This window comes from Hyla sarda, unplaced genomic scaffold, assembly GCF_029499605.1.
Source record: "Hyla sarda isolate aHylSar1 unplaced genomic scaffold, aHylSar1.hap1 scaffold_1339, whole genome shotgun sequence".
Lineage (NCBI taxonomy): Eukaryota > Metazoa > Chordata > Amphibia > Anura > Hylidae > Hyla > Hyla sarda.
The window spans coordinates 58994-78871 of record NW_026607965.1 but is presented as its reverse complement, the minus strand read 5'-3'; the positions used below and the strand labels follow the sequence as shown (position 1 = coordinate 78871).

At 44.5% G+C, this 19878-nt stretch overlaps 1 protein-coding gene across 1 annotated transcript in view; it reads left to right on the top strand.

Annotated features, from left to right (window-relative positions):
- The window catches only part of RUSF1 (RUS family member 1), a 58296-nt gene that overhangs the window by 18607 nt on the left and 19811 nt on the right, over nt 1-19878 (top strand). The window contains 4 exon segments of the mRNA XM_056552038.1: nt 10978-11162; nt 14363-14420; nt 14495-14565; nt 14701-14799. Coding sequence (XP_056408013.1) covers nt 10978-11162; nt 14363-14420; nt 14495-14565; nt 14701-14799 — 413 coding nt within the window.

Sequence of the window (19878 nt, the reverse complement as noted above, 5' to 3'; positions counted from 1 at the left end):
TACACAGGAGTACACATACAATCCTGTCATCTGTCCGGTGATGTCCATATACACAGGATCATATACAGGAGTACACATACAATCCCATCATCTGTCCGGTGATGTCCATATACACAGAATCATACACAGGAGTACACATACAATCCCGTCATCTGTCCGGTGATGTCCATATACACAGAATCATACACAGGAGTACACACACAATCCTGTCATCTGTCCGGTGATGTCCATATACACAGGATCATATACAGGAGTACACATACAATCCTGTCATCTGTCCGGTGATGTTCATATACACAGGATCATACACAGGAGTACACATACAATCCCGTCATCTGTCCGGTGATGTCCATATACACAGGAGTACACATACAATCCCGCCATCTGTCCGGTGATGTCCATATACACAGGATCATACACAGGAGTACACATACAATCCCGTCATCTGTCCGGTGATGTCCATATACACAGGATCATATACAGGAGTACACATACAATCCTGCCATCTGTCCGGTGATGTCCATATACACAGGATCATACACAGGAGTACACATACAATCCCGTCATCTGTCCAGTGATGTCCATATACACAGAATCATACACAGGAGTACACATACAATCCCGTCATCTGTCCGGTGATGTTCATATACACAGGATCATACACAGGAGTACACATACAATCCCGTCATCTGTCCGGTGATGTCCATATACACAGGATCATATACAGGAGTACACATACAATCCCGTCATCTGTCCGGTGATGTCCATATACACAGGATCATACACAGGAGTACACATACAATCCCGTCATCTGTCCGGTGATGTCCATATACACAGGATCATACACAGGAGTACACATACAATCCTGTCATCTGTCCGGTGATGTCCATATACACAGAATCATACACAGGAGTACACATACAATCCCGTCATCTGTCCGGTGATGTCCATATACACAGGATCATATACAGGAGTACACATACAATCCCGTCATCTGTCCGGTGATGTCCATATACACAGGATCATACACAGGAGTACACATACAATCCCGTCATCTGTCCGGTGATGTCCATATACACAGGATCATATACAGGAGTACACATACAATCCCGTCATCTGTCCGGTGATGTCCATATACACAGGATCATACACAGGAGTACACATACAATCCTGTCATCTGTCCGGTGATGTCCATATACACAGGATCATACACAGGAGTACACATACAATCCTGTCATCTGTCCGGTGATGTCCATATACACAGAATCATACACAGGAGTACACATACAATCCCGTCATCTGTCCGGTGATGTTCATATACACAGGATCATACACAGGAGTACACATACAATCCTGTCATCTGTCCGGTGATGTCCATATACACAGGATCATATACAATCCCGTCATCTGTCCGGTGATGTCCATATACACAGGATCATATACAGGAGTACACATACAATCCCGTCATCTGTCCGGTGATGTCCATATACACAGGATCATATACAGGAGTACACATACAATCCCGTCATCTGTCCGGTGATGTCCATATACACAGGATCATACACAGGAGTACACATACAATCCCGCCATCTGTCCGGTGATGTCCATATACACAGAATCATACACAGGATTACACATACAATCCCGCCATCTGTCCGGTGATGTCCATATACACAGGATCATACACAGGAGTACACATACAATCCTGTCATCTGTTCGGTGATGTCCATATACACAGAATCATACACAGGAGTACACATACAATCCCGTCATCTGTCCGGTGATGTCCATATACACAGGATCATACACAGGAGTACACATACAATCCCGTCATCTGTCCGGTGATGTCCATATACACAGAATCATACACAGGAGTACACACACAATCCTGTCATCTGTCCGGTGATGTCCATATACACAGAATCATACACAGGAGTACACACACAATCCCGTCATCTGTCCGGTGATGTCCATATACACAGGAGTACACATACAATCCCGTCATCTGTCCGGTGATGTCCATATACACAGGATCATACACAGGAGTACACATACAATCCCGTCATCTGTCCGGTGATGTCCATATACACAGGAGCATATACAGGAGTACACATACAATCCCGTCATCTGTCCGGTGATGTCCATATACACAGGAGTACACATACAATCCTGTCATCTGTCCGGTGATGTCCATATACACAGAATCATACACAGGAGTACACATACAATCCCGTCATCTGTCCGGTGATGTCCATATACACAGGAGTACACATACAATCCCGCCATCTGTCCGGTGATGTCCATATACACAGGATCATATACAGGAGTACACATACAATCCTGTCATCTGTCCGTTGATGTTCATATACACAGGATCATACACAGGAGTACACATACAATCCTGTCATCTGTCCGGTGATGTCCATATACACAGGATCATATACAGGAGTACACATACAATCCCGTCATCTGTCCGGTGATGTCCATATACACAGGATCATATACAGGAGTACACATACAATCCTGCCATCTGTCCGGTGATGTCCATATACACAGGATCATACACAGGAGTACACATACAATCCTGTCATCTGTCCGGTGATGTCCATATACACAGGATCATATACAGGAGTACACATACAATCCCGTCATCTGTCCGGTGATGTCGATATGCACACGATCATACACAGGAGTACACATACAATCCCGTCATCTGTCCGGTGATGTCCATATACACAGGATCATATACAGGAGTACACATACAATCCCGTCATCTGTCCAGTGATGTCCATATACACAGAATCATACACAGGAGTACACATACAATCCCGTCATCTGTCCGGTGATGTTCATATACACAGGATCATACACAGGAGTACACATACAATCCCGTCATCTGTCCGGTGATGTCCATATACACAGGATCATACACAGGAGTACACATACAATCCCGTCATCTGTCCGGTGATGTCCATATACACAGGATCATACACAGGAGTACACATACAATCCCGTCATCTGTCCGGTGATGTCCATATACACAGGATCATATACAGGAGTACACATACAATCCCGTCATCTGTCCGGTGATGTCCATATACACAGGATCATATACAGGAGTACACATACAATCCTGTCATCTGTCCGGTGATGTCCATATACACAGGATCATATACAGGAGTACACATACAATCCCGTCATCTGTCCGGTGATGTCCATATACACAGGATCATATACAGGAGTACACATACAATCCCGTCATCTGTCCGGTGATGTCCCCGGCGCTCCATAGACAAACACAGGGTCCGACATCTGAGGCGCCTGACAGGTATGCGGCAGGGATGGGGGACTCAACAAGATGTGACAGTCCATCGTGTCCAATCATCTAAACTGAGACGCCGGATGATTGTGAACGGTATCGGTTCTGGTGTCATTTTCCCTCTGGACACTGTATATATGTAAAGGGGCCTTATACGGCCAGCGATCAGCCGACCAATCACCAAAAGCTTCTTCATCCACCAATTTACTTCTTTTTCACAAGTTTACAATTCCTCGTTCATTGACGGCACATCTGGGTGTAATAGGGCATGTGCCACCGACTAAAGGGGTACACATACAATCCTGCCATCCCTGCCTGCATAATACTGAGCCATGTAATAGGATCTAGGAGATGTGGTCTCAGGCAGAGGGGGGGTTATCGCTCACATATCACTTTGCGGCCATTATTATATAGTGACTCCTTGTGTCCTCCTGTTGGGTGGTGACTCCTCGTGTCCTCCTGTTGGGTGGTGACATCCCGTGTCCTCCTGTTGGGTGGTGACTCCTCGTGTCCTCCTGTTGGGTGGTGACTCCTCGTGTCCTCCTGTTGGGTGGTGACTCCTCGTGTCCTCCTGTTGGGTGGTGACTCCTTGTGTCCTCCTGTTGGGTGGTGACTCCTCGTGTCCTCCTGTTGGGTGGTGACTCCTCGTGTCCTCCTGTTGGGTGGTGACTCCTCGTGTCCTCCTGTTGGGTGGTGACTCCTCGTGTCCTCCTGTTGGGTGGTGACTCCTTGTGTCCTCCTGTTGGGTGGTGACTCCTCGTGTCCTCCTGTTGGGTGGTGACTCCTTGTGTCCTCCTGTTGGGTGGTGACTCCTCGTGTCCTCCTGTTGGGTGGTGACTCCTTGTTTCCTCCTGTTGGGTGGTGACTCCTTGTGTCCCCCTGTTGGGTGGTGACATCCCGTGTCCTCCTGTTGGGTGGTGACTCCTTGTGTCCTCCTGTTGGGTGGTGACTCCTCGTGTCCTCCTGTTGGGTGGTGACTCCTTGTGTCCTCCTGTTGGGTGGTGACTCCTTGTGTCCTCCTGTTGGGTGGTGACTCCTTGTGTCCTCCTGTTGGGTGGTGACTCCTTGTGTCCTCCTGTTGGGTGGTGACTCCTCGTGTCCTCCTGTTGGGTGGTGACTCCTCGTGTCCTCCTGTTGGGTGGTGACTCCTTGTGTCCTCCTGTTGGGTGGTGACTCCTTGTGTCCTCCTGTTGGGTGGTGACTCCTCGTGTCCCCCTGTTGGGTGGTGACATCCCGTGTCCTCCTGTTGGGTGGTGACTCCTCGTGTCCTCCTGTTGGGTGGTGACGCCTCGTGTCCTCCTGTTGGGTGGTGACTCCTTGTGTCCTCCTGTTGGGTGGTGACTCCTTGTGTCCTCCTGTTGGGTGGTGACTCCTTGTGTCCTCCTGTTGGGTGGTGACTCCTTGTGTCCTCCTGTTGGGTGGTGACTCCTTGTGTCCTCCTGTTGGGTGGTGACTCCTCGTGTCCCCCTGTTGGGTGGTGACATCCCGTGTCCTCCTGTTGGGTGTTATTAACATTTGACCGCTAAGCAGTCACTGAGACCCTAAATTTCCCACCCAATATAAAACTTAACGTTTAATGAGCCAAGATTAAAATAACCTCACACATATTGATCCATAGTGCATTGATTGGCATGACACTGCATGCTATAGAAGTGAATTGAAAAAATAGACTGTGGCTGCAGTCCACAGTCTATAGTGTGAGACAATTAAAAATCTAACACATTGCCCGCCCGCCCGACGTTTCGCCACAGGCTGTGGCTTTATCAAGGGCTAAGAGGCAAATGGCGTGCAAACAAGCCTTGCAGGGGTTTAAATAACCTCCTGTCTCTAACGTCATTAGAACATGTCACTTCCTGTACTAACATGACATCTCATTGGTTACAATCACATGCAGACTAATGATTGACCGCTTCCTGGCCAATAGAATTTGGACCAGGATGCATCTTGCTATATTCGTTTGATTGACAGCATCCTTAACCAACCAGCTGAGACCAATCAAGCTTTTGAACTCCTCATTGGTGCCGGAAGCTGTACACGTATGTGCGCCAACGGTCCTGCGCTAACTAATAGCTTCCCGAACCTCCGATATGAACGCATGCGCAGTACGGATGCGCAGAAAAACGTGCGCGAATACTTAGTCATATACAGCCACTGCTGGGAGGCTGCGCGACAGACATATGCGCCTGTACTTAGCCGATTTGGCATATGATTCACACATGGCTGTTGTGATAGAGCTGTAATACACAATATAACCACTCATGTGAACAACGACTGCATAGCAAGTAATAACTAATTCGAGAACACTAATTAGGTTACTATCTGGCAATATAGAGCGACCAACCTAGCAACGTAGGTATAGTATCAAGTGAAATATATTATTCATAATACCGCTAAATTAGTGTAGTCGATAGTAAAAGGACGGAACAATTATTCATCTGTTCTACATAGATATAGTCATAATTGATATCATCAACGGAAGTAATTCATAAATAGAATTAATAAAGGCTTATAACGGCTCTTCTATATAGTACCAATTGTAATAAGTGATTCCTGTCCTACAAGAAGGCTGCATAGGTGAAGCCTTCATTCAGTCCATTTGGGCTTTGGGATTTTAATCTCCAAATCCATCGGGCTTCTTCTTGAAGCAGTCTGGTGTTAAGATTGCCACGTCTCGGACCCAGTTTGCACTGGGTAATGCCACAGAAACGTAATTCAAAGGGAGCATCATTGTGTACAGTCCTCATATGCCTGGCAATTGGCGTATCTTGATAGGTGTTAATAGTACTCATGTGTTTTGAAATACGTCTACGCAATTGTTGGACTGTCTTTCCTACATAGATTTTAGGACAATTGCATGTGGCTAGGTACACTACCCCCATCGTTTGACAGGTGATGAAGTCTCTAATTTGATATTTCCGATTATCAATCGGATTAGAGAATTCTTTTGTACGTGGCATAAATTTACAAAAATTGCACCGTCCACATGGATGTGATCCTAGGATTGATGATTTCAACCAACTGGATGCAGACTCCTCTGCATAAAAACTCCTAACTATTTGATTTTGAATATTAGGTCCTCTACGATAGGTTATGGAAGGGTGAGTAGAGATCACCTCCCTAAGGTCATTGTCCACCTGTAATATAGACCAATATTTCCTAAGTATATTCATGATTTTTTGATTGTGTTGATCAAAAGTTCCGATACACCTAATGATCTTTTGACCACTGTTGTCTTTAGCCAGTTTATGATCACGTAATAATTCAGATCTCGGAGTCGCCCTAGCTCTGGCGAAGGCCTTGTGAAGGACTTTCTTAGGATAACCTCTATTGGTGAAGCGTCTATACAGGAGATCACATTCTTCTTGAAATTTAAGAGGATCAGAACAATTCCTTTTGGCTCGTAGATATTGACTGATTGGGATACCCTTCTTCAATGGTACAGGATGATGACTTTTCCAATTAAGAAAACTATTGGTTGACGTAGGTTTACGATATATAGAAGTGTGAATGTGACCAAGTGAATCAATAGTGATAGTGAGGTCAAGAAAATGAAGAAATTTATCGTGAATTTCAGAAGTAAAGTGCATATTAATATGATTAGTGTTCAGTGCTTGAACGAAAGATTGAAATAATTGTGTAGTGCTGTCCCAAAAAATCAATATATCATCTATATAACGACCCCAAAATAAAATGTGAGAATTAAATTCTTGAAAAGTGTCAGAGAAAACGTGAGTGTCTTCCCACCACCCTAAGAATAAATTAGAATAATTCGGTGCACAAGGAGTGCCCATAGCGGTGCCCTTCAACTGAAAATAAAAGTGCCTATCAAATAGGAAAAAATTGTGAGTAAGTAGAAAACGTAATAGAGTCAAAACAAATTTGTTGTGTGCTGTGTACTGAAGACCTTTAGTAGTTAAAAAATGTTGTACAGCATGAAGTCCCTGTTCATGTTGGATGTTTGTATAGAGAGATTCCACATCCAAACTAGCTATAAGAGTACCTGGAGGGAATGTGATCTCCTGTAATTTCTTCACAGTATCCTTGGTATCCTTAATAAAGGACGGAAGAGAGGAAACAAAGGGGGTCAAGAACTGATCTACATAGTGACTGATATTTTGTGTAATATTGTCTCACCCTGAAACAATGGGTCTGCCAGGGATAGGGGAACTCCGTTTGTGCACCTTGGGAAGAGCGTAGAAAGTGGCTATTGTTGGCGATGGATTAAAGAGATATTTAAATTCTTCTTCTGTTATCAATTGGTCTATTCTTGCCTCTTGTAAGATTGTACGTAAATTCTGGTTAAACTCCTGAAGTGGATTATGGTCAAGTTTACGATATGTATCTTTATCATTCAACAATCTCATCACCATAGCTTTATAATAACTTTTATCCATCAGGACAATGTTTCCTCCTTTATCAGAGGGTTTGCAAACAATCTCATTATTTTGTTGTATTTCATCAAGTGCTCGGATTTCTTCCGTAGATAAGTTAGATGGAATATGGGGAGTCCTTGACCTTAGGGAACTGATCTCGTGTGTAACCATCTTAACGAAGGTATCAATATTAGAGTATTGTGACAAGGATGGTGTAAAACTTGACTTGGGTTTGAGATTAGAGAAGGGAGCTTCAACTGAGACAATTCCTGTCTCACTTTCTTCTTCTAGCTGTTCTAGCATAGTAACAACCTGCTGATCTTGTTGTCTGTTCACAGCAGGATTAGTAGCAAGGTTTTTGTGAAATTTGTGTAGAGCGAGCTTTCTGCCAAATAAATTTATATCTTTAGTCCAAGTGAAAATGTTACAAGGTGGTGTAGGGGTAAATGATAACCCCTTTTGTAATACGGACAAATGATGTTCATTCAGAACTAGGGATGACAGGTTACAAATTTGCAATTGGTCACTGGTAGCATCAGTTATTGTCTGGGAATTGGATTGTATCCCCATTTGTCGCGATCCCTCAATTGGACGCCTGGTTCTAAAAAAAGGATGAGGGGGATTCTGTGGTAATCCTCCCATATGGGTAATCGTTGGGATGCCAGGTGCCCGTGGGGCAGCTGTTGTTGCTATAGGACCAGGTATCACTGGGGTCATATGTACCTCTGCAGGATTGGATATAGCAGAGGATGAAAATCCATGTGAGTGCATGGAAGGATGACCACCTCCTTGAGTAGTATAAGGTGGGCATGGTTGTGAATGGCCTTGTGGTCTAGGGGTATTCTCAGATTTAAAAGTACCAGTATTTTTTCTGTATGGTTGACGTCTCTTATTGCTCCTAGATCTCGACCTAGGGTGAAACCTCTTAGGGCCACTCTGGACGTTAGTACTATCCTCAGTACCTGAGTATTCAGAATCCGAAATGTCTGTATACCTATTACCCTGAAAATCTTGTTGTTGTGATTTTAGATAAATCTGTCCTGTTTCAAAATCCCTTTTGTCTCGTACGTATTTCCTGTGTTTCCTTTCTTTAATATCACTTAAAAAACTGTCCAGATGTTTCTTGAGTTTTTGCTCCAAAAGAGGATACTCAGGTTGTGTTTGGAATATTTGGATTTCACTAATTTGTGTTTCCAACTGTATACCAATTTTTGTAAATGCACCTTTCTCAAAATCTAGTAGATATTGTAACATACGTAAGGAGTTTTCAGTTAAAAGTTGTTGCCAACCTTGTATGAATTCAGTTTCGTTTTGATGTGAGTTAGGAGTGATATTGATTCTTAAACCACGGTAAACAATTTTTTGCTGGAGATATGTTTCGAGACTGGCAATCTCCCACCAGGAACGATAATACTGTTTATAAGTTTTTTGTAAATCCCTAAAAGCTGAGTTAATATCAACTTGATTAAAGGGAAGATTTTGAAGTGAGAAGACATGAGCAGCATCAGCTTTAGAGTGCTCTAAATTAGGTTTGTTGGACAGGAATCCAGCCATCAGTGCATAATAAGCTTGGCGGTCCACAAAAAGGAGTGATTAACTCCAATTAATTAATGCAACAAGAGGGACCTATGAGTGGAGGGTAAATCCAATATTATTAACATTTGACCGCTAAGCGGTCACTGAGACCCTAAATTTCCCACCCAATATAAAACTTAACGTTTAATGAGCCAAGATTAAAATAACCTCACACATATTGATCCATAGTGCATTGATTGGCATGACACTGCATGCTATAGAAGTGAATTGAAAAAATAGACTGTGGCTGCAGTCCACAGTCTATAGTGTGAGACAATTAAAAATCTAACACATTGCCCGCCCGCCCGACGTTTCGCCACAGGCTGTGGCTTTATCAAGGGCTAAGAGGCAAATGGCGTGCAAACAAGCCTTGCAGGGGTTTAAATAACCTCCTGTCTCTAACGTCATTAGAACATGTCACTTCCTGTACTAACATGACATCTCATTGGTTACAATAACATGCAGACTAATGATTGACCGCTTCCTGGCCAATAGAATTTGGACCAGGATGCATCTTGCTATATTCGTTTGATTGACAGCATCCTTAACCAACCAGCTGAGACCAATCAAGCTTTTGAACTCCTCATTGGTGCCGGAAGCTGTACACGTATGTGCGCCAACGGTCCTGCGCTAACTAATAGCTTCCCGAACCTCCGATATGAACGCATGCGCAGTACGGATGCGCAGAAAAACGTGCGCGAATACTTAGTCATATACAGCCACTGCTGGGAGGCTGCGCGACAGACATATGCGCCTGTACTTAGCCGATTTGGCATATGATTGGGTGGTGACTCCTCGTGTCCTCCTGTTGGGTGGTGACGCCTCGTGTCCTCCTGTTGGGTGGTGACTCCTCGTGTCCTCCTGTTGGGTGGTGACTCCTTGTGTCCTCCTGTTGGGTGGTGACTCCTTGTGTCCTCCTGTTGGGTGGTGACTCCTCGTGTCCTCCTGTTGGGTGGTGACTCCTTGTGTCCTCCTGTTGGGTGGTGACTCCTTGTGTCCTCCTGTTGGGTGGTGACTCCTTGTGTCCTCCTGTTGGGTGGTGACTCCTCGTGTCCTCCTGTTGGGTGGTGACTCCTCGTGTCCTCCTGTTGGGTGGTGACTCCTCGTGTCCTCCTGTTGGGTGGTGACTCCTTGTGTCCTCCTGTTGGGTGGTGACTCCTTGTGTCCTCCTGTTGGGTGGTGACTCCTTGTGTCCTCCTGTTGGGTGGTGACTCCTCGTGTCCTCCTGTTGGGTGGTGACTCCTCGTGTCCTCCTGTTGGGTGGTGACTCCTTGTGTCCTCCTGTTGGGTGGTGACTCCTTGTGTCCTCCTGTTGGGTGGTGACTCCTCGTGTCCCCCTGTTGGGTGGTGACATCCCGTGTCCTCCTGTTGGGTGGTGACTCCTCGTGTCCTCCTGTTGGGTGGTGACGCCTCGTGTCCTCCTGTTGGGTGGTGACTCCTTGTGTCCTCCTGTTGGGTGGTGACTCCTTGTATCCTCCTGTTGGGTGGTGACTCCTCGTGTCCCCCTGTTGGGTGGTGACATCCCGTGTCCTCCTGTTGGGTGGTGACTCGTCGTGTCCTCCTGTTGGGTGGTGACATCCCGTGTCCTCCTGTTGGGTGGTGACTCCTCGTGTCCTCCTGTTGGGTGGTGACGCCTCGTGTCCTCCTGTTGGGTGGTGACAACCTGTGTCCCCCTGTTGGGTGGTGACGCCCTGTGTCCTCTCTTTCCAGGGGCACTTACCTCCTTTTCCTCGTCCTGACGGGGCTGCACCTTTATGCGAATTACCGTGCAGTGGGTTCTGTTGTCATGGAGACGCTCAACCAGTCCCGACTCACCATAGTCCTGGAGCATTTTATGCAGGAGGGTCACATCCTGAGCCCTGCGGAGGCCAACCCCCAGGAGCCGCTCTTACCAGGTTTGCATGGTATATGGTGGGGGGGGGGGTGGTGGTGAGGATCGGGCACGATCCGTCATACATGGTATATGGTGGGGGGGGCGGTGAGGATCGGGCACGCTCCCTCATACATTATCCCGCTCCCTCATACATTATCCCGCTCCCTCATACATTATCTCGCTCCCTCGTACACTATCTCGCTCCCTCGTACATTATCTCGCTCCCTCGTACATTATCTCGCTCCCTCGTACATTCTCGCTCCCTCGTACATTATCACGCTCTGTCATACATTCTCGCTCTGTCATACATTATCTCACTCCCTCGTACATTATCACGCTCTGTCATACTATCTCGCTCTGTCATACATTATCTCGCTCCATCGTACATTATCTCGCTCCCTCATACATTATCACGCTCTGTCATACATTATTTCGCTCCCTCATACATTATCACGCTCTGTCATACATTATTTCGCTCCCTCATACATTCTCGCCCTGTCATACATTATTTCGCTCCCTCATACATTCTCGCTCTGTCATACATTATCTCGCTTCCTCATACATTCTCGCTCTGTCATACACTATCTCGCTCCATCGTACATTATCTCGCTTCCTCATACATTCTCGCTCTGTCATACACTATCTCGCTCCATCGTACATTATCTCGCTCCATCGTACATTATCTCGCTCCCTCATACATTATCACGCTCTGTCATACATTATTTCGCTCCCTCATACATTCTCGTTCCCTCATACATTCTCGTTCCCTCATACATTCTTGTTCCCTCATACATTCTAGTTCCCTCATACATTCTCGCTCTGTCATACATTATCTCACTCCCTCGTACATTATCTCGCTCTGTCATACATTATTTCGCTCTGTCATACTATCTCGCTCTGTCATACTATCTCGCTCTGTCATACTATCTCGCTCTGTCATACATTCTCGCTCTGTCATACATTATCTCACTCCCTCGTACATTATCACGCTCTGTCATACATTATTTCGCTCCCTCATACATTCTCGTTCCCTCATACATTCTCGTTCCCTCATACATTCTCGTTCCCTCATACATTCTCGCTCTGTCATACTATCTCGCTCTGTCATACTATCTCGCTCTGTCATACTATCTCGCTCTGTCATACATTCTCGCTCTGTCATACATTATCTCGCTCCCTCATACATTCTCGCTCTGTCATACATTATCTCGCTCCCTCATACATTCTCGCTCTGTCATACTATCTCGCTCCCTCATACATTCTCGCTCTGTCATACATTATCTCGCTCCCTCATACATTCTCGCTCTGTCATACATTATCTCGCTCCCTCATACATTCTCGCTCTGTCATACTATCTCGCTCCGTCATACATTATCTCGCTCCATCATACATTATCTCGCTCCCTCATACATTCTCGCTCTGTCATACATTATCTCGCTCCCTCATACATTCTCGCTCTGTCATACATTATCTCGCTCCCTCATACATTCTCGCTCTGTCATACATTATCTCGCTCCCTCATACATTCTCGCTCTGTCATACATTATCTCGCTCCCTCATACTTTCTCGCTCTGTCATACATTATCTCGCTCCCTCATACATTCTCGCTCTGTCGTACATTATCTCGCTCTGTCATACTATCTCGCTCTGTCATACATTATCTCGCTCCCTCGTACATTATCTCGCTCCCTCGTACATTATTTCGCTCCCTCATACATTCTCGCTCTGTCATACATTATCTCGCTCCCTCATACATTCTCGCTCTGTCATACATTATCTCGCTCCCTCGTACATTATCTCGCTCTGTCATACTATCTCGCTCTGTCATACATTATCTCGCTCCATCATACATTATCTCGCTCCCTCATACATTATCTCGCTCCCTCATACATTCTCGCTCTGTCATACATTATCTCGCTCCCTCGTACATTATCTCGCTCCCTCGTACATTATCTCGCTCCATCATACATTATCTCGCTCCCTCATACATTATCCCGCTCCCTCATACATTATCTCGCTCCCTCATACATTCTCGCTCTGTCATACATTATCTCGCTCCCTCATACATTATCACGCTCTGTCATACATTATCTCGCTCCCTCATACATTCTCGCTCTGTCATACATTATCTCGCTCCCTCATACATTCTCGCTCTGTCATACATTATTTCGCTCCCTCATACATTCTCGCTCTGTCATACATTATCTCGCTCCCTCATACATTCTCGCTCTGTCATACATTATCTCGCTCCCTCATACATTATCATGCTCTGTCATACATTATCTCGCTCCCTCATACATTATCATGCTCTGTCATACATTATCTCGCTCCCTCATACATTCTCGCTCTGTCATACTATCGCGCTCCCTCATACATTCTCGCTCTGTCATACATTATCTCGCTCCCTCATACATTATCACGCTCTGTCATACATTATTTCGCTCCCTCATACATTCTCGCTCTGTCATACATTATCTCGCTCCCTCATACATTCTCGCTCTGTCATACATTATCTCGCTCCCTCATACATTCTCGCTCTGTCATACATTATCTCGCTCCCTCATACATTATCATGCTCTGTCATACATTATCTCGCTCCCTCATACATTCTCGCTCTGTCATACTATCGCGCTCCCTCATACATTCTCGCTCTGTCATACATTATCTCGCTCCCTCATACATTATCACGCTCTGTCATACATTATCTCGCTCCCTCATACATTCTCGCTCTGTCATACATTATCTCGCTCCCTCGTACATTATCTCGCTCCCTCATACATTCTCGCTCTGTCATACATTATCTCGCTCCCTCGTACATTATCTCGCTCCCTCATACATTCTCTCTCTGTCATACATTATCTCGCTCCCTCATACATTCTCGCTCTGTCATACTATCTCGCTCTGTCATACATTCTCGCTCTGTCATACATTCTCGCTCCCTCATACATTATCTCGCTCCCTCATACATTATCACGCTCTGTCATACATTATTTCGCTCCCTCATACATTATCACGCTCTGTCATACATTATTTCGCTCCCTCATACTATCTCGCTCTGTCATACATTATCTCGCTCCCTCATACATTATCACGCTCTGTCATACATTATTTCGCTCCCTCATACTATCTCGCTCCCTCATACATTATCTCGCTCCCTCGTAAATTATCTCGCTCCCTCGTACATTATCTCGCTCCCTCATACATTATCTCGCTCTGCTGCAGGTCTCGGCTCCCAAGTCTCTGTTGATGTTGGAGTCCCCCTGAGTGCTCTCGTCTCCAGGTAGAGTAATGTCGGTCAGTGGAGGGTTCTCTCTCACTGCATCTGCTCAGGGACTGTCTCTTCCTGTCTTACAGGGTCTCTGAGCTTGAACTTCTAAAAAAAGGGAATGATTCTATGTACCTCCTGGGATGGAGGAGAGACTCAGGTGAGTAGAGGGGAGAGGCTGAGGGAGTGTTATCCCTGGTATGATGGAGGTTGTGTCTGTAGAGTTTCCTGTGTTGTCTCTGCAGTCCTCAGTATAATGACGGTTATGTCACATGACTTGTCCTCTCACTCTTAGGCCGTCTTGCGGTTGTGTTACACGATCGGGCTGGCAGTGATGACATCATCAGGTCTGTGGTGCACGCGGAGATCCTTCACAGGAAAACTTTGTTCTCAGGTGAGAGCTGCAGTGGTGAGGAGCATATAGGGACACATGACCCCGGGGTGCTCCCTTCTATTACTAGTCTTGTGTATACAGATATATATATATATGGAGGTCACACATGACCCCGGGGTGCTCCCTTCTATTACTAGTCTTGTGTATACAGATATATATATATATGGAGGTCACACATGTCCCCGGGGTGCTCCCTTCTATTACTAGTCTTGTGTATACAGATATATATATATATGGAGGTCACACATGACCCCGGGGTGCTCCCTTCTATTACTAGTCTTGTGTATACAGATATATATATATATATGGAGGTCACACATGACCCCGTGGTGCTCCCTTCTATTACTAGTCTTGTGTATACAGATATATATATATATATGGAGGAGACACATGTCCCCGGGGTGCTCCCTTCTATTACTAGTCTTGTGTATACAGATATATATATATGGAGGTCACACATGACCCCGGGGTGCTCCCTTCTATTACTAGTCTTGTGTATACAGATATATATATATATGGAGGAGACACATGTCCCCGGGGTGCTCCCTTCTATTACTAGTCTTGTGTATACAGATATATATATATATATGGAGGTCACACATGACCCCGGGGTGCTCCCTTCTATTACTAGTCTTGTGTATACAGATATATATATATGGAGGTCACACATGACCCCGGGGTGCTCCCTTCTATTACTAGTCTTGTGTATACAGATATATATATATATGGAGGAGACACATGTCCCCGGGGTGCTCCCTTCTATTACTAGTCTTGTGTATACAGATATATATATATATATGGAGGTCACACATGACCCCGGGGTGCTCCCTTCTATTACTAGTCTTGTGTATACAGATATATATATATATGGAGGTCACACATGTCCCCGGGGTGCTTCCTTCTATTACTAGTCTTGTGTATACAGATATATATATATATATGGAGGAGACACATGACCCCGGGGTGCTCCCTTCTATTACTAGTCTTGTGTATACAGATATATATATATATATATGGAGGAGACACATGACCCCGGGGTGCTCCCTTCTATTACTAGTCTTGTGTATACAGATATATATATATGGAGGTCACACATGTCCCCGGGGTGCTCCCTTCTATTACTAGTCTTGTGTATACAGATATATATATATATATGGAGGTCACACATGACCCCGGGGTGCTCCCTTCTATTACTAGTCTTGTGTATACAGATATATATATATGGAGGTCACACATGTCCCCGGGGTGCTCCCTTCTATTACTAGTCTTGTGTATACAGATATATATATATATATGGAGGTCACACATGACCCCGGGGTGCTCCCTTCTATTACTAGTCTTGTGTATACAGATATATATATATATATATGGAGGTCACACATGTCCCCGGGGTGCTCCCTTCTATTACTAGTCTTGTGTATACAGATATATATATATATATATATATATGGAGGAGACACATGTCCCCGGGGTGCTCCCTTCTATTACTAGTCTTGTGTATACAGATATATATATATATGGAGGAGACACATGTCCCCGGGGTGCTCCCTTCTATTACTAGTCTTGTGTATACAGATATATATATATGGAGGTCACACATGTCCCCGGGGTGCTCCCTTCTATTACTAGTCTTGTGTATACAGATATATATATATATATGGAGGTCACACATGACCCCGGGGTGCTCCCTTCTATTACTAGTCTTGTGTATACAGATATATATATATATGGAGGTCACACATGACCCCGGGGTGCTCCCTTCTATTACTAGTCTTGTGTATACAGATATATATATATATGGAGGAGACACATGACCCCGGGGTGCTCCCTTCTATTACTAGTCTTGTGTATACAGATATATATATATATGGAGGTCACACATGTCCCCGGGGTGCTCCCTTCTATTACTAGTCTTGTGTATACAGATATATATATATGGAGGTCACACATGACCCCGGGGTGCTCCCTTCTATTACTAGTCTTGTGTATACAGATATATATATATGGAGGTCACACATGACCCCGGGGTGCTCCCTTCTATTACTAGTCTTGTGTATACAGATATATATATATATGGAGGTCACACATGACCCCGGGGTGCTCCCTTCTATTACTAGTCTTGTGTATACAGATATATATATATATGGAGGTCACACATGTCCCCGGGGTGCTCCCTTCTATTACTAGTCTTGTGTATACAGATATATATATATATGGAGGTCACACATGACCCCGGGGTGCTCCCTTCTATTACTAGTCTTGTGTATACAGATATATATATATATGGAGGTCACACATGACCCCGGGGTGCTCCCTTCTATTACTAGTCTTGTGTATACAGATATATATATATATATGGAGGTCACACATGTCCCCGGGGTGCTCCCTTCTATTACTAGTCTTGTGTATACAGATATATATATATATATATGGAGGTCACACATGACCCCGGGGTGCTCCCTTCTATTACTAGTCTTGTGTATACAGATATATATATATATGGAGGTCACACATGACCCCGGGGTGCTCCCTTCTATTACTAGTCTTGTGTATACAGATATATATATATATGGAGGTCACACATGTCCCCGGGGTGCTCCCTTCTATTACTAGTCTTGTGTATACAGATATATATATATATGGAGGTCACACATGACCCCGGGGTGCTCCCTTCTATTACTAGTCTTGTGTATACAGATATATATATATATGGAGGTCACACATGACCCCGGGGTGCTCCCTTCTATTACTAGTCTTGTGTATACAGATATATATATATATGGAGGTCACACATGACCCCGGGGTGCTCCCTTCTATTACTAGTCTTGTGTATACAGATATATATATATATGGAGGTCACACATGACCCCGGGGTGCTCCCTTCTATTACTAGTCTTGTGTATACAGATATATATATATATGGAGGTCACACATGTCCCCGGGGTGCTCCCTTCTATTACTAGTCTTGTGTATACAGATATATATATATATATGGAGGAGACACATGTCCCCGGGGTGCTCCCTTCTATTACTAGTCTTGTGTATACAGATATATATATATATGGAGGTCACACATGTCCCCGGGGTGCTCCCTTCTATTACTAGTCTTGTGTATACAGATATATATATATATATGGAGGTCACACATGACCCCGGGGTGCTCCCTTCTATTACTAGTCTTGTGTATACAGATATATATATATATGGAGGTCACACATGACCCCGGGGTGCTCCCTTCTATTACTAGTCTTGTGTATACAGATATATATATATATATATATGGAGGAGACACATGACCCCGGGGTGCTCCCTTCTATTACTAGTCTTGTGTATACAGATATATATATATATGGAGGTCACACATGTCCCCGGGGTGCTCCCTTCTATTACTAGTCTTGTGTATACAGATATATATATATGGAGGAGACACATGACCCCGGGGTGCTCCCTTCTATTACTAGTCTTGTGTATACAGATATATATATATATATGGAGGTCACACATGTCCCCGGGGTGCTCCCTTCTATTACTAGTCTTGTGTATACAGATATATATATATATGGAGGTCACACATGACCCCGGGGTGCTCCCTTCTATTACTAGTCTTGTGTATACAGATATATATATATGGAGGTCACACATGACCCCGGGGTGCTCCCTTCTATTACTAGTCTTGTGTATACAGATATATATATATATGGAGGTCACACATGACCCCGGGGTGCTCCCTTCTATTACTAGTCTTGTGTATACAGATATATATATATATGGAGGTCACACATGACCCCGGGGTGCTCCCTTCTATTACTAGTCTTGTGTATACAGATATATATATATATGGAGGTCACACATGTCCCCGGGGTGCTCCCTTCTATTACTAGTCTTGTGTATACAGATATATATATATATGGAGGTCACACATGTCCCTGGGGTGCTCCCTTCTATTACTAGTCTTGTGTATACAGATATATATATATATGGAGGAGACACATGTCCCCGGGGTGCTCCCTTCTATTACTAGTCTTGTGTATACAGATATATATATATGGAGGTCACACATGACCCCGGGGTGCTCCCTTCTATTACTAGTCTTGTGTATACAGATATATATATATATATGGAGGAGACACATGTCCCCGGGGTGCTCCCTTCTATTACTAGTCTTGTGTATACAGATATATATATATATGGAGGTCACACATGTCCCCGGGGTGCTCCCTTCTATTACTAGTCTTGTGTATACAGATATATATATATATGGAGGTCACACATGTCCCCGGGGTGCTCCCTTCTATTACTAGTCTTGTGTATACAGATATATATATATATGGAGGTCACACATGTCCCCGGGGTGCTCCCTTCTATTACTAGTCTTGTGTATACAGATATATATATATATGGAGGTCACACATGTCCCCGGGGTGCTCCCTTCTATTACTAGTCTTGTGTATACAGATATATATATATATGGAGGTCACACATGTCCCCGGGGTGCTCCCTTCTATTACTAGTCTTGTGTATACAGATATATATATATATATGGAGGTCACACATGTCCCCGGGGTGCTCCCTTCTATTACTAGTCTTGTGTATACAGATATATATATATGGAGGTCACACATGACCCCGGGGTGCTCCCTTCTATTACTAGTCTTGTGTATACAGATATATATATATATATGGAGGAGACACATGACCCCGGGGTGCTCCCTTCTATTACTAGTCTTGTGTATACAGATATATATATATATATATGGAGGTCACACATGACCCCGTGGTGCTCCCTTCTATTACTAGTCTTGTGTATACAGATATATATATATATATATGGAGGTCACACATGACCCCGTGGTGCTCCCTTCTATTACTAGTCTTGTATATACAGATATATATATATATGGAGGTCACACATGACCCCGTGGTGCTCCCTTCTATTACTAGTCTTGTGTATACAGATATATATATATATATGGAGGAGACACATGTCCCCGGGGTGCTCCCTTCTATTACTAGTCTTGTGTATACAGATATATATATATGGAGGTCACACATGACCCCGGGGTGCTCCCTTCTATTACT